General features: G+C 42.4%; 1 protein-coding gene across 1 annotated transcript; it reads left to right on the top strand.

Moving 5' to 3' along the window:
- Window positions 1–9,236: 9,236 nt before the first annotated feature.
- On the top strand, window positions 9,237–10,734 carry LOC128845900 (olfactory receptor 10A7-like). Its single transcript, XM_054044962.1, has 2 exons — window positions 9,237–10,161; window positions 10,703–10,734. The coding sequence occupies exons 1-2, from the start codon at window positions 9,237–9,239 to the stop codon at window positions 10,726–10,728; spliced, it is 951 nt and encodes a 316-aa protein (XP_053900937.1). The 3' UTR covers window positions 10,729–10,734.
- Window positions 10,735–13,482: the final 2,748 nt, after the last annotated feature.

The raw sequence follows: 13,482 nt of genomic DNA, 5'->3' as shown, positions 1-13,482 counted from the left end.
AGAAAATTACTTTACTATCAATATAATTCTGGAAAATGGGTAGTGTGTAAAGGGCTCAGGGACTGACCTGGTATTTATACAACAGGCATCAGGAACTGAATTTCCAACAAAGCCTTACTATTGTAGTTGTAGCTGTGCTGGGTTGTCCCAGGATTTGTGAGAGAGGAGGTCAGGGAGAAGGTCTTTTATTGGACCAAACTTTTGTTGGTGGAAGAGACAATCTTTTGAGCTTCACAGAGTTCTTCTTTATGTCTGGAGAAGGTAATGCGAGTGTCCAACCTAAATATATGTTGGTACAGGTATAGGCCTAGTACAGAGTACTTACGCAAACACATCCTGATATTAAGTGGTACCAGAACATCCCATTATTAAGGATGGTACAAAAACATTCCCCAAGGATAACAGGAACATACTGACCCTTCCTAAAAGATAATGTCAGTGTGACAGTACATAATAAAGATGTTTTGACTGAACGAAGGGGGCAGTAACTAACTATGTTGAAGGGGCAGTACTAACTTGTTTATATTCTGGTATAAAAATGTATTTCAAATGTATTGTCTAGCCTAGGGAGGAATGGAAAGTCCCAACAGTCACTGAGCTGGTCCATTGTTATGGTCACACATGTATTAGTGGTCCGGTAGAGTCTGCAGGATACTACTACTGTGCTTCATTGGCAATTAACCTGGCTGTGTGCCTTCATCCCTTAACATATCATGTGGTCATTGGGTGGTTTGCTCAAGGTCTGCCATGCCAGCTGTCTGCGCAGGGCTGGGGTGGCACACAAAGGGAACATACACATGCAGCAAAACATCTATCAACATCTAACCACAGTTGGTACACAACTGATTGACTGTACTCAAAGAGTAGTTATCAATGATTTTCTGTCAAACTGGGAGGGCATATCTAGTGGGATATGCAGGGTTCAGTCCTGGGTCTGGTACAGTCAATATTTTCATTAATGACTTGGATAATGGAGTGGAGACTATGTTTATAAAATTTGCAGATGACATGAAGCTGCGAGGCATTGCAAGCTCTTTGGAGGACAGGATTACAATTCAAAACAACTTTGAAAAATTAGAGAACTGGTTTGAAATCAACAAGATGAAATTCAATAAAGAAAAGTGCAAAGTACTACAATTAGGAAAATGGGGAATAACTGGAGAGGTGGTAGTATTGCTGACAAGGATCTGGAGGTTCCAATGGATCACAAATTGAATATGAGCCAACAATGCAATGCCGTTGTGAAAAAGGTTACTATCATTCTGGGGTGCATGATTGACAGGGGCATATGTAAGTTTTGGGAGGTAAAGATCCTGCTCTCCTGGACACTAGTGAGACCTCAGCTGGAGTACTGTGTCCCTTTATGGTCACCACACTTTAGGAAAGATGTGAATGAATTGGAGAGAGTTTCAAGGAGAGCAACAAAAGTGATAAAACATTTAAAACACCTGTCCTAAGAGGAAAGGTTTAAAAAACCAGCCATGTTCAGTTTTGAGAAAAGAAAACTGAAGGGGGACCTGATAACACTCTTCAAATATGTTAAGGGCTGTCATAAAGCTGATGGTGATCAATTGCTTTCCATGTCCACTAAAGGCAGGACAAGAGGTAATGGGCTTAATCTGTAGTAAGGCAGATTGAGGTTAAATATTAGGAAAAGCTTTCTAACTCTAAGGGTAGTTCAGCACTGGAACAGGTGACCTAGGAAGGCTGTGGAATCTCCATCACTGGAGGTTTTTTCTGCACAGGTTGGACACAGGGAGGGTCTAGGGCTACTTGGTCCTGTGTGCGGAGGCTGGACTTGATGATCTTTTCAGGTTTTTTTCAGCCCTACATTTCTATGAAAATGCCAGGGGGATCTGGGTTTTGAACTCCCTGAGAGCTTGTCTACACTTACTGGGGGATCGACATGAGGCAATCAATGCATCGGTGGTCGATTTAGTGGGTCTAGTGAAAACCAACTAAATTGACTGCAGATCACTCTACCGTTGACTCCTGTACTCCACCAAAACAAGAAGAGTAAGGGGAGTCGATATAGCATAGTGCGGACCCCATAAGTAGATCTAAGCTACGTTGACTTGAGTTATGCTACTAATGTAACTCAAACTGCATAGCTTAGATCGATTTACCCCCGTAGTATAGAGAAGCCTTAGTCTCCTTTGGAATCCCAGGCTCCAAGCCGATGAGCAGTGAAGAAGACATCACCAGGGTCCAGTCCTTGTTCATTCCAGGACAGACACAGGAATACCTCAAGTGGTGATACAATGATGCACAGGGTGTGTAAATCAGTCTCAGGTCCAGAGAGCCTGAGAGATACACTGGATCTGTCTGTGTCCAGCTGCTATTATATATTCATTATACAAGAATCTTGTCTTTGTTTTACCAGGAGGAGCAGTTCAGTGAAGTTTTGGTCGAAGGACATTTAATTAAAAGGTGGTAAATTCAATGTTAATAAAAGGAAATACTTTTTTACAGAACACATAATTAGACTGTGGAACTCTTCACCACATGATGTTCTGGAGGCCAAGAGTTTAGCAAGATTCAAAGAGGCATTGGACATTTATGTGGACAACAAAAATATCCAGAGTTAATGCAAAGCAAAGGGTTTTGGAAGGTTTAAACTCATGCTTCATGGTTTAAGCCCATCTCTATTGGGAATTAGGATGAGACCTTCATGGGGGACAGATTTCCCCACACCTTCCTATGGTGGGGTACTTTCATCTTCCTCTGAAGCAGCTGGGGTGTTGACCATGGTTAGAGCAAGGATGTTGGAGAAGATAGGCCATGGGTTTGAAATTCCTATGCTCCTATGTCCCAGTCCTCTTTCAGAAGCAAATTCTACAACATATTTTCTATTTTATCCCCTCTTTTTTGTGTGGAATTAGGTTGTTTATGAGCCTTGTGTTGGACCAAAGGGAATGCCCAGCAGACTAATGATTATTGGTCAAGATTACTCAGCAAATACTGACAGATACTGACAAATATATTCACAGGAATCCGGGTGATGGGGAGAGGGAACTGAGGAGTTACTGGGAGAAGAATAATGGTAGGGCAAACCAGATAAACTTCTCCACAATGCTCCGGCGAATCAGGTAACTTAGAATGCAGTTTTGAAAAGCACCTAAGACATGGGGTTTGAAATATATTTAAGTGCCTAAAATGCAACTAGGTGCCTAGTGGGATTTTGATTTCCAGAAGTATAGGTTCTTAATGCCCATTTTAGGTGGCAAGGAGTTCTTGAAAATCCCACTGAGCCTCTATCAGCTCCTTTAGGCACCAAAATGCCTTTGAAAAGCTGGCCCTTAGGAACCTAAGTCTCACTGAAAATAAATTGGAGTCAGGTGCCTAACTCACTTAGGCACTTTTGAAAATCCCACTCAGTTTATATCTGTGTCTTTAGATGTCCAAAGACCTTTAAAAATCAGGCCCTCCATCAGGTTTGAAACCATCCTGCATCTTGCATGGCTCCCTCTACCAAAAACTGCATAACAAAAGCTAACAACAACAAAGCATATAAATAAATGGAAATATTCTATCTCCTAGAACTGTAAGGGACCTTGAAAGGTCATTGAGTCCACCCCCTGCCTTCACTAGTAGGACCAAGTACTGATTTTGCCCAGATCCCTAAGTGGCCCCTCAACAATTGAACTCACAACCCTGGCTTTAGCAAGCCAATGCTCAAACCACTGAGCTATCCCTCCTCCCCACATAGCTAAATATTTGCTCATTCACTAAGAAAAATAACTTTTAATACTATGTGTAACAGCACTACCTAGTGATGTCTGCCATAACAATATTACTCCTTATTGAAAGTCAACAGGATTTAGACCTAAGTGCTTAAAGGCTAGATTTGTAAGTGTTAAGGTGCCTAAAGATGTAGATAGACACCTAACTTCTTTTGATTTCCGTGGGAGTTAGGCATCTCAGGCTAGACTCACAAAAGGATTTAGGAACCTAACAGCTTCTTTAGGCACCTAAATACCAGAATCAGGTCCCAGTGGGATCCACAAAGTCCTTGCTCAGCTGCACCCAAACTCTGTAGGTGCCTAAACTGGTGCAGTGTCTACATGGTCTAGATAAAACCTAGTCCTGCCATGAATGCAGGGGACTGGACTAGCTCACCTCTTGAGGTCCCTTCCAGTTCTATGATTCTATGATTTTTTCAGAAATTTTCCCGAGGCGCCTATGTTTCTACCTCTGAGCATGTGCACTGCAGTCCCATACCGGGCGTCCAGATGCCTAAGCCCCAGAGGGATTCACAAACTGGAGGAAAATAGCCATTCCTCCGCCTAACTTGCCTGCGGGCCTGATCTGGTAGGCATTCTCAGAGGTTACCTACCGAATCAGCGCCCTGTAGACGAGTCTAGACAAAAGGGTGGTGTTGGTGGAGGTGAAGGATCTCCCTCAGAACTTTTAGCCCAGTTGTTAGGGTACTTACCTGGGATGTGAAAAGCCTCCTATGAAATTTACCACTCTACCTGAGGGAGAAAACAGATCTACCACCACTCACACGAGTACCCTAACCATTGGGATATTCTGATGGGGGGCTCCCTCAATCTCTCTGGTTGAGGCTGTTCCACTATGGATAAATAATGAAAGAATCCTTGGGACAGAGAGAGGAAGTCTACCCATGTACAAGAATGACTCCATATCCTGGTGGTTGGACTTGACAGCCAGAGAGGTGGTAGACCCGGAATCCAGTCCCACTGCTCTAGTGAAGTTTTAATTGATATATCCACAGTGGCACAGCTTCAAGAGGAGAAGTTGTGGTAGGGTGACCAGACAGAAAGTGTGAAAAAATGGGACACTTTTTTTTAAGGGGTGGGATATAGTTGTGTCTATAAGACAAAGCCCCTGATATCAGGAAGGTCCCGATAATATCAGGACATATGGTCACCGTAGGTTTAGGGAGGCCTGCATCAGAATATCCCATAGTCCAATAGCTAGGACATGTACTTGAAAGGTGAGAGGCTTCTGTTCAAATCCCTTCTCCCTCTCTGGCAGAGGAAGGGCCTTGAACCAGGCATTGCTCATATCCCAAATGAGCACCCTAACCCCAGAGCTAAAATGTAGCTGCTGCTCCAGTGTAGGCACCTAATACCAAGAGAGGGTTTGTATTTGTGCATCTCAAGCAGAGGGAGGTGCCTATCTCCAAGATAGGGGTATCTTTAATTGGCTATCTTAGGCAAGGAGCTGCCCAGAGTGCTGTTTTTTATGGATCGTAATCTAAGGCACAAATCTCTCCCTTTTCATTGTACAGGGAGCTTAGTTGGTGAATTTAGACTTGGTGAATCCCAGTGGTTTCCTAGGCCCCTAAAAGTTAGGTGTGGTGACGCTGAGTGTTACCTTGATGAAGTTTCTTTGATAATCTAGCCAACAGTTCCTAAACTTTTTGCCGGCACCCCACCATTTTAATGACTTATTTCTTCCTGGTACCCCAGACAGCATGAAGGATGCCTTTCTGGGGGGCAAAATGGCATCCTCCACAAAGTATGACCTCACAGGCAATTTTGCTCTACAAAATGAGTTCCTCCACACAATGGGGATGACCATGACTCCCTCGGCTTAAAGACATGACCCCACTTGGGGTGACAAGTCAAAGTTTGGGAACCATACCTAGGTGGTCTAGAAAATCTGGCCCCTGGGAAAGTTTTACCCTTAATGTTCTTGTATTGCTTTTTTGGTTCTTTGATGAAAAGCTAAATTTTTCATGGAGAAAATATCTCATCTATTCCAACCTACTCTAATTCCACATTCCAACTGAATCAAGGTGATTGTTCCTCTACATTACCAAAGCAGGCAATGAGCTCATGAAGAGTGGGACCAACCTAAGGAAGGTGCACTGAACTGGCAGCCAGGAGATCCTGGGTTCTGGTTTCACCTCTAATGACTGATGTTGATATTTCTATGCATTTAAGGGACTTTATTGAGGGATAAGGCCTCAGGCCATTTCCCAGAAGGCAGTCAAATATCAGCACCTTGGGTCACTCATGCACTTCATTAATAACTAATTGAGAGGTTTCAAAAGGCCATTCCTGGCAAAGTTGAGACTTGATCCCAGATCTCTCAAATGACAAACCCAAGGTTCATCTTTTTAGCCACACTAAAGAAGCTGGGAATGGGTGACATGGGCTGGATCATTTGATGATTACCTGTTCTGTTCATTCCCTCTGAAGTACCTGGCATTGGCCATGGTCAGAACACAGGATACTGGGCTAAATGGACCATTGGTCTGACCCTGTATGGCTGTTCTTATGTTCACACTACCTTTCAAAAGATGGACTCTGAGCCAATGGGAGCTGGGTGCCTATCCTGCTTAGTCACCTTTGCAAACCCCACTGGGCACCTTTCTGAATCTCTTGGCACTGAAAACATTTGAAAATCTGGCCCTCCTCTCTAAAAAACCTCCATCCTCTCCACAGCACCCTCCATACCACCTTCCGGATACCCAGGGCTGGTGCAACCCACTAGGCGACCTAGGCGGTCGCATAGGGCACTGCGATTTGGGGGGCGGCGACCGTGGCAGTTTTTCGGTGGCGGGACCTTCCACTGCCTCTGTCGGGGGGAGGGGGGACGGCATTTTGGGGTGGGACCTTCCACCGCCTAGGGCGGCAGAAACGCTGGCAGTGCTCCTGGGGATACCTGATCTACAGAACTCTATTGCTGTCTAAAAAAACATTCATGCTTGACTGGTAGAGGTCTGTTTTGAGGACCTGAAAGACCAGGGTTCAAATCCTATTGAAAATACGTGCAAGGAGTCCTAATGGTTCCACATGATGGAATTTGCTTCACAAGTTTTTGTTGTTAGATGTTTGGCTGTGTGTGTGTGTTCTCCCTGTGTGCTGTCCCAGCTCTGCGTAGACAGCTGGCATAGCAGACCTTGAGTGAACCGTCCAATGACCACAAGAACCATTAAGGTTCAAAGGCGCCCAGCCAGGTTTATTGTCAGTGAAGCACAGTAATAGAAAGTAGTAGACTCTACGAGGATACTAAGACATGTATGCCTGTGACAATGGACGCAGCTTACTGAATGGCGGAACTTTCCACTGCTTCCTTGGCTGGACAAAGATACTCTCTCAGAGTTACCTTTTTATACCCTGATACAAACAAGTTATACTGCCCCTCTGACATAGTTAGTTACTGTCCCCTAATATGGCTAGTTATTACCCATCTCCTTGTACATGAAAACATCTCTATTTATTACACTGTCATCCTGACCTTATCTTTTAGGAGGGGTCAGTGTGTTCCTGTTATCCTTAGGGAATGTTTTTTTTACCATCCTTGATATTGGGATGTTCCGGTACCTCTCTTCTGGAATGTGTGTTTCTGCAATATCAGCCCTGTTCTTGCCAGATTCTGTGAACTTGCAAGCAGGCAGAGCCTGATGTTTATTCACAGCCTGACTTTTGCTAACTTTGCTTTATATCAGTAAAGCTTGCCCACTACTTTACCTCAGGCCTCATAGCAGGCCTTTGACCCAAGGGCTTATATCTCAGGCTCTCTTCCTACTACAGTTTTCTTTTGAAAATCTGGTATATTTAATTTGCGCAGTGAGAGGACGTACCTAAAAACAATTGTGTAGTTTAAAAAAACTATGTTGAGCCACACAATAACAACTACAACAACAACTATGTTGAGACACACAACAAAAACCAAGTGTTCTGCATTTCATCACAGATTTGGATTGCTTGTTTCAACGCCGAAAGGTCAGACCATGGTGGAAAACTTTAAATTTATGAGCTGTGTTGAGTTACTCTCTATTAAGCTGATGTACATGAGAATCATGCCACTTAGTTACATATTTAGAACACGTTTTGTTCCTTTGGTATTGGAGTGTAAAATGATTGTGGTGTCATTTCCCAAGAGTACATCTAGCATGATTAAAAGACCTGTGCCCATACACAGAGACCGTGCAAAGTCAGTGAAGACGTCTCTCCGTGATCCAGATGAAGGTAAGGAATACTGTATTTTGGGGAACCCAAGAAAATGTTAGTTATGGGTAACACTTTCAAAAGCACCTGATGTAATTAAGCACCCATTTCCCATTGATTTTCAATGAATACCAGTGTTTCAATGATTTACAAACCACAGTCAATTTCAGGAAGACTGTCATTATGTAGATGCCGTTCCATCATCTATGTCTGAATGTCACACACTGTTATAGGGTCGCTGATTCAGGACAATCTTCATTCACTAGTAAAAAGTAAAGGTAGTTATATTCTTTTTTTTTTCTTTCTTTCTTATAATAATAAAAAAGGCACTCATCCACATGACCCTGGATCTCCTTGACATAAGTGGCTAGCAAATGCAATTTCTGATCTTTCCCCATGCTGAAGCTAGGAGGGACAATAGTCAGAGGAGGATGAAAGTGACATGCAGGGACCCATATTGTGCAGAAACTAGGGATGGAACTGACAAATGGACCTGATTCCTGTGCTGAAGCCAGGAGGTGGGGGAATTAACAATAGTAACTGTCTGCCTTTATATCTACCTACTCTGATAGAGCATCTCACTATCTTTTACAATATACATTTTTCTATAAAATCTAGATGCCTTACAAAGAAATAACTTCCACAGTTAGAAAATGAACTAATTTCATCCATACTCCCCAGCGGCAATTTAACTAAGAGAAGAATGGTCTTTCCTCTTCAGACAATTGCTATTGAACAAGGTAAGGTAAGAACTGATCCAAGTAATTTATCAGGCACATTTTGTCTCTTTTTCTTCTAAAGCTGTATCTGTGAGCAGATCATGATTTCCTGGAGTGGCTTCATGATTTAAATGTGTTAAATGAATGTGTAAATGAATTATTTTATTTGGATGAATCACTCTGATAGGGCCTGATTCCCATTTACACAATAGTTTAATAGATTCAGAATTTAAGGCCATATGATCCCCTACAATTTTTGCAGGTGCCAGTATGGATGATGACTATAAGAAAGTTGACCACCATTTTCCATTATTGATAATAGAAGTGAAGGTAAACTGCCCTGAGTCAAGATGGCTTTGATGACCAAATGTGGCCCAGGAAGGGCCCAGGGGAAGATTCAGGTTGAGGGGAAGGGAGACAAGCAAGGAGATGGGGAAAGAAAGGGACAGGATGGAGCTCCCTTCTTGTATAAGTTATCTAAGCTGCTTTGCTGTTTTTCCCTACCTGTCACTACATTCAGAAATTTTTACTATATTGCCTTCTATCTTTCCTCAGGAATAAATACTGTCCTGAGGAACTGAGAGCCCAAATGGCAGGAAGGAATCACACCGTTGTCACTCAGTTCATTCTCCTGGGACTTTCTGACCTTCCAAAGATACAGGCTTTATTCTTCCTGGTGTTTCTAGCTACCTACGTGATCACTCTGACTGGAAATCTTCTCATATTCACCCTGACATTGGCTGATGCTGCCCTCCACACCCCCATGTATTTCTTCCTCATGAACCTGTCCTTCCTGGAGATCTGCTACACCTCGGTCACCCTGCCCAAGATGCTGGCCAACCTCCTCTCGGAGGATAAAACTATCTCCTTCACTGGCTGTGCTGTGCAGATGTATTTCTTTCTATTTCTAGGGGGCACAGAGTGTTTTCTTTTGGGGGCGATGGCTTATGACCGCTATGTTGCAATATGCTACCCCTTACGCTATACGCACATTATGAACCATACCAGATGCTCAGAGATGGCTGCTGTGTCATGGATCAGTGGTCTCCTCACGTCCTTGGGACACACCTCAGTAATATTTACCTTGCCTTTTTGTGGATCCAATGAAATTAACCATTTCTTCTGTGACATCCCCCCAGTATTGAAGCTGGCCTGTGGGGTCACTTACCTGAATGAAATCGCCGTCTTTATGGTTGCCCTGCTATTCATAACATTTCCCTTTGTGTTGATTCTGGTCTCCTACCTTCTCATCCTCCTGACCATCCTGAAAATGCCTTCGGCTCAGAGTAGGCATAAGGCCTTCTCCACCTGTTCCTCACATCTTTTGGTGGTGACACTATTCTACGGGACAGGGATTGTCACGTATCTGCGCCCCAATTCTGCATATGCACCAGTAACCAACAAGCTGCTCTCTCTCTTCTACACAGTCATCACCCCCATGTTCAACCCCCTTATCTACAGCCTGAGAAACAAGGAGGTGAAGGGGGCTCTCAGGAGAACAATGGCCAGAAATTGCTTTCTTAAAGGAAACAAATGTATCATAATTATGGGGCAAGGTCCTCGAAGATGGATAGGTTTGTGTTTACAACACCTGAGGGTCTGACCCATAGTTCAGACAAGTCAGCAATGATGTAGAAATTTTCAAACAAAGGGGAATATGGAGTGTGCTTGCACAAAGCCTGTAGATGCAGTGATCGAGATATAGAGATGAGGGCTATACAGTCGGTATCAGTCCTTTACATGTCTGCTTTGTCCAAGACAGGATTAAGAGATATCCCTCTTGATAAAACCAGTAGAGCTGGGGGTCAACATTTTTCTGCTAAAATGTTTTCCCCCTTGCCAATTGGAAATGACTTTTCTTTTAAAGAGAAATTTTCACTCCCACCCAAAAATATTTTTTTTGGGGGGGAGCAGTAGGGAGTTGGTGGAAAAGCCTAAAATATGGAAATGTTTCTCTTTCCTGTAACCAAGTTGCAAAATGTCAAAATCTCCAATAAATAAAGAAATATATTTTTCAGTTGTGGAAAGTACAACAACAAAACATGTTTTTTAGAGTTTTCAGTTTCTCAATAAAAAAATAAAAACAATTCTTGAACAAAAAAGTTATTTTTGGCATTTCCCACAGAACCCCTCCCCCCTCCTCTGCAATAAATATATAAAATTTGTGACCAACTCTTGAAACCTGGCAGCAGAGAAAGGGAGCTAGAAAGCCAGAGGAAACTGTAGGGTCTGTCTGTGTCCAGCAGTCTCAATAAAGAATCTTTTCTGCTGTGAAATTCATTATGGTGGGAGGAAGTTTTGGGCAGAAGAGGGTATGAAGGAGGTATGAAGGATGCCTGTAATATGTAATGAATATAATATGTACATCTTTGCATTAGATTGTTATTGCATTGTTTGCTAGATAGCTATTAAGGGTTAAATCAGACACATCCACAAGAAAGGAGGTCACAGCCCAGATAGGAATTCCTCAGCAACACTCTACATTTATTTTCTATGATATGTTATTTCTGCCTAGTGGGTTGCTTAAACTGGTTTGACCAGGCTAAAGAGACACAGGGACTACTGAGACAACCCTATTTCCCAAAAGTGGGGGTGTTTGGCTAAGTCAAGTGAAGTCATGATTATTAATAGCCACTCAGCCATAGGCAAATGCACCAATATCAAAAGATATTAAAATAAGACTTAAAAACTAACACCAGTATTTTAAAATATTCATATATATTTAAAACCAACATAAATCATTATATCATATGTTATCACCAAGCTACTTGCTTTTTCTTTATTTTAGTGGCTGACCATGCAAAACAGGCAACAACTTGGATCGCAGATATATTGCCAATTCCTAGTAAATATTCCATTTTCTGAGCAGTCGTAGAAAAAGGGACAAAAACACAGAAAGCCATTTTGATCTCAAGTGGCAATACAAAGTACAATCCAATAAAAAATGCAGTAGGTCTTTCACCTGCCCAAAGCCTAATGGACAGAAGTAGTTACATTTCTCAGTGCCTGTATATCAGCCTTCTAAGTAAGCTGACGGCATAGATTGAAAGCAGAGAGCTGTAACTTGACTTTAGCAAAGCTTTTGATATGGTCTCCCACAATATTCTTGCTAGCAAGTTAAAGAAGTATGGGCTGGATGAATGGACTATAAGGTGGATAGAAAGCTGGCTAGATCATCGGGCTCAGCAGGTAGTGATCAATAGCTCCATGTCTAGTTGGCAGCCGGTATCAAGCGGAGTGTCCCAAGGGTTGGTCCTGGGGCCGGTTATGTTCAATATCTTCATTAATGATCTGGAGGATGGCGTGGATTGCACCGTCATATGTTTTGTGCAAATAAGAAATTGCCCCCTACTGGAAGGAATGAGACCTGCTCTCTCTGTGTGTGTGTGTATATATGCACACGCACACACACACTGCCCCCTGTCAGGGGAAAGATATTTTCTTGATGTGTATGGATGTCTCATTTCTGTATCTGTGGGGAGTGGGGAGAGAAAGGGAATTGGGAAATCAGAGAGTTGTAAATAAGCAAACACTCAGAGCCACAAAGGGTTCACATGAGCAATTCCATCAGGGACCATAGGAATAAACACAAGCGTTTACACTTGAATGTCCTGGATCTCGCTGGTGCTGGTAGCATGATGTTCCCATTGAGGTTAGTGGGAGATGAAGGCCCTCCATCCAGCCATTCACAGGATAGGACCTTCTTATCTGTTGGGTTTATTTTTAAAGCTGAAGGATAAATGACAATTTACCTTTAAAAGATACCTAATTAAACCCAAAATATTTAAGGGAACTTGTCCCTGGAGACTCAGAAAGCAGCTGAAATACCTCTAATCCACCCAGACCTTCATTCACAGCAGATGCAGGAGTGCTGCCTGGATGTAGAGGTAAATCTGTGGTGGTTTGAATTTCATCTGAGGGTTTGATATCAGGGATCTGTTCTGCTCTGCTCCTGGTTAGACTGATTCAAGCTTGCTAGGGTTGTCCTAGTCACCCGTGTAGCTGGGACGAGAACACGGGACATTTCATTGAGAATGAAACAGACCGAAATCAATGACAAAGCCTCAGCCTCTGCTCTTAGTTATTCGAGGGGGTTGCGTGTTCTGAGTCAATGATGACTCAGGATTGCTGAACTGGGATTATTTAATCAAATATTTATTACTCAGAGATTAGTACAGCACAATACAAAAGGATAGTTACATTACCACCTTTGATGTAAGATCAAGAGCTGGGTCTGTGTCTCTTCTTCACTGTAACTGGAAGGACACCCAGTTTCCATTTCCCAAATAAGTTCCCATACCTGGGTCATTATATAGGGTATCCAAACAAAAGAAACACACATTCTGATGTCATTTCTATACATTCTAAGTTTACCCGATTTACGTGTGAAGGCATAATTATTTACAGCAGAGAGGACTAACAATTCTTCAAGATAATATCTTTCAATGGGTCTTTCTTCCCTCACAATCATTCTTTCCTATCTGATGTAACGATATGTTAGCATTTTATACATATGTATGTGTGTGTGTGTGTGTTTTAAGGGGATGGTTCCCATGAATATCTGGAGGTTTATAGAGATAGGGACACTATGGATTATTATATTCAGTCTAAAGCACAGAATTCCTGAATAGGGTTACATATCAGCCAGGGACCAGTGTTCTGGCCTTAGAATTGAACATACTTTTTGTTAATATCCTAAAAATTCTAAAGAATAGTTAATATACAAATGAATCAAATATAGAGAACAAAACAGGAATAAAAGGGTTAGTATTTACTAACAGATACTCACAAGGGTAATCACTGAGTAACTACTCTGAATTGAAATGTCTGATTCC

This window comes from Malaclemys terrapin, chromosome 12 (assembly GCF_027887155.1).
Source record: "Malaclemys terrapin pileata isolate rMalTer1 chromosome 12, rMalTer1.hap1, whole genome shotgun sequence".
Lineage (NCBI taxonomy): Eukaryota > Metazoa > Chordata > Testudines > Emydidae > Malaclemys > Malaclemys terrapin.
Note: the sequence above shows the minus strand (reverse complement) of the source record. Positions and strands in the feature narration are given on the sequence as shown.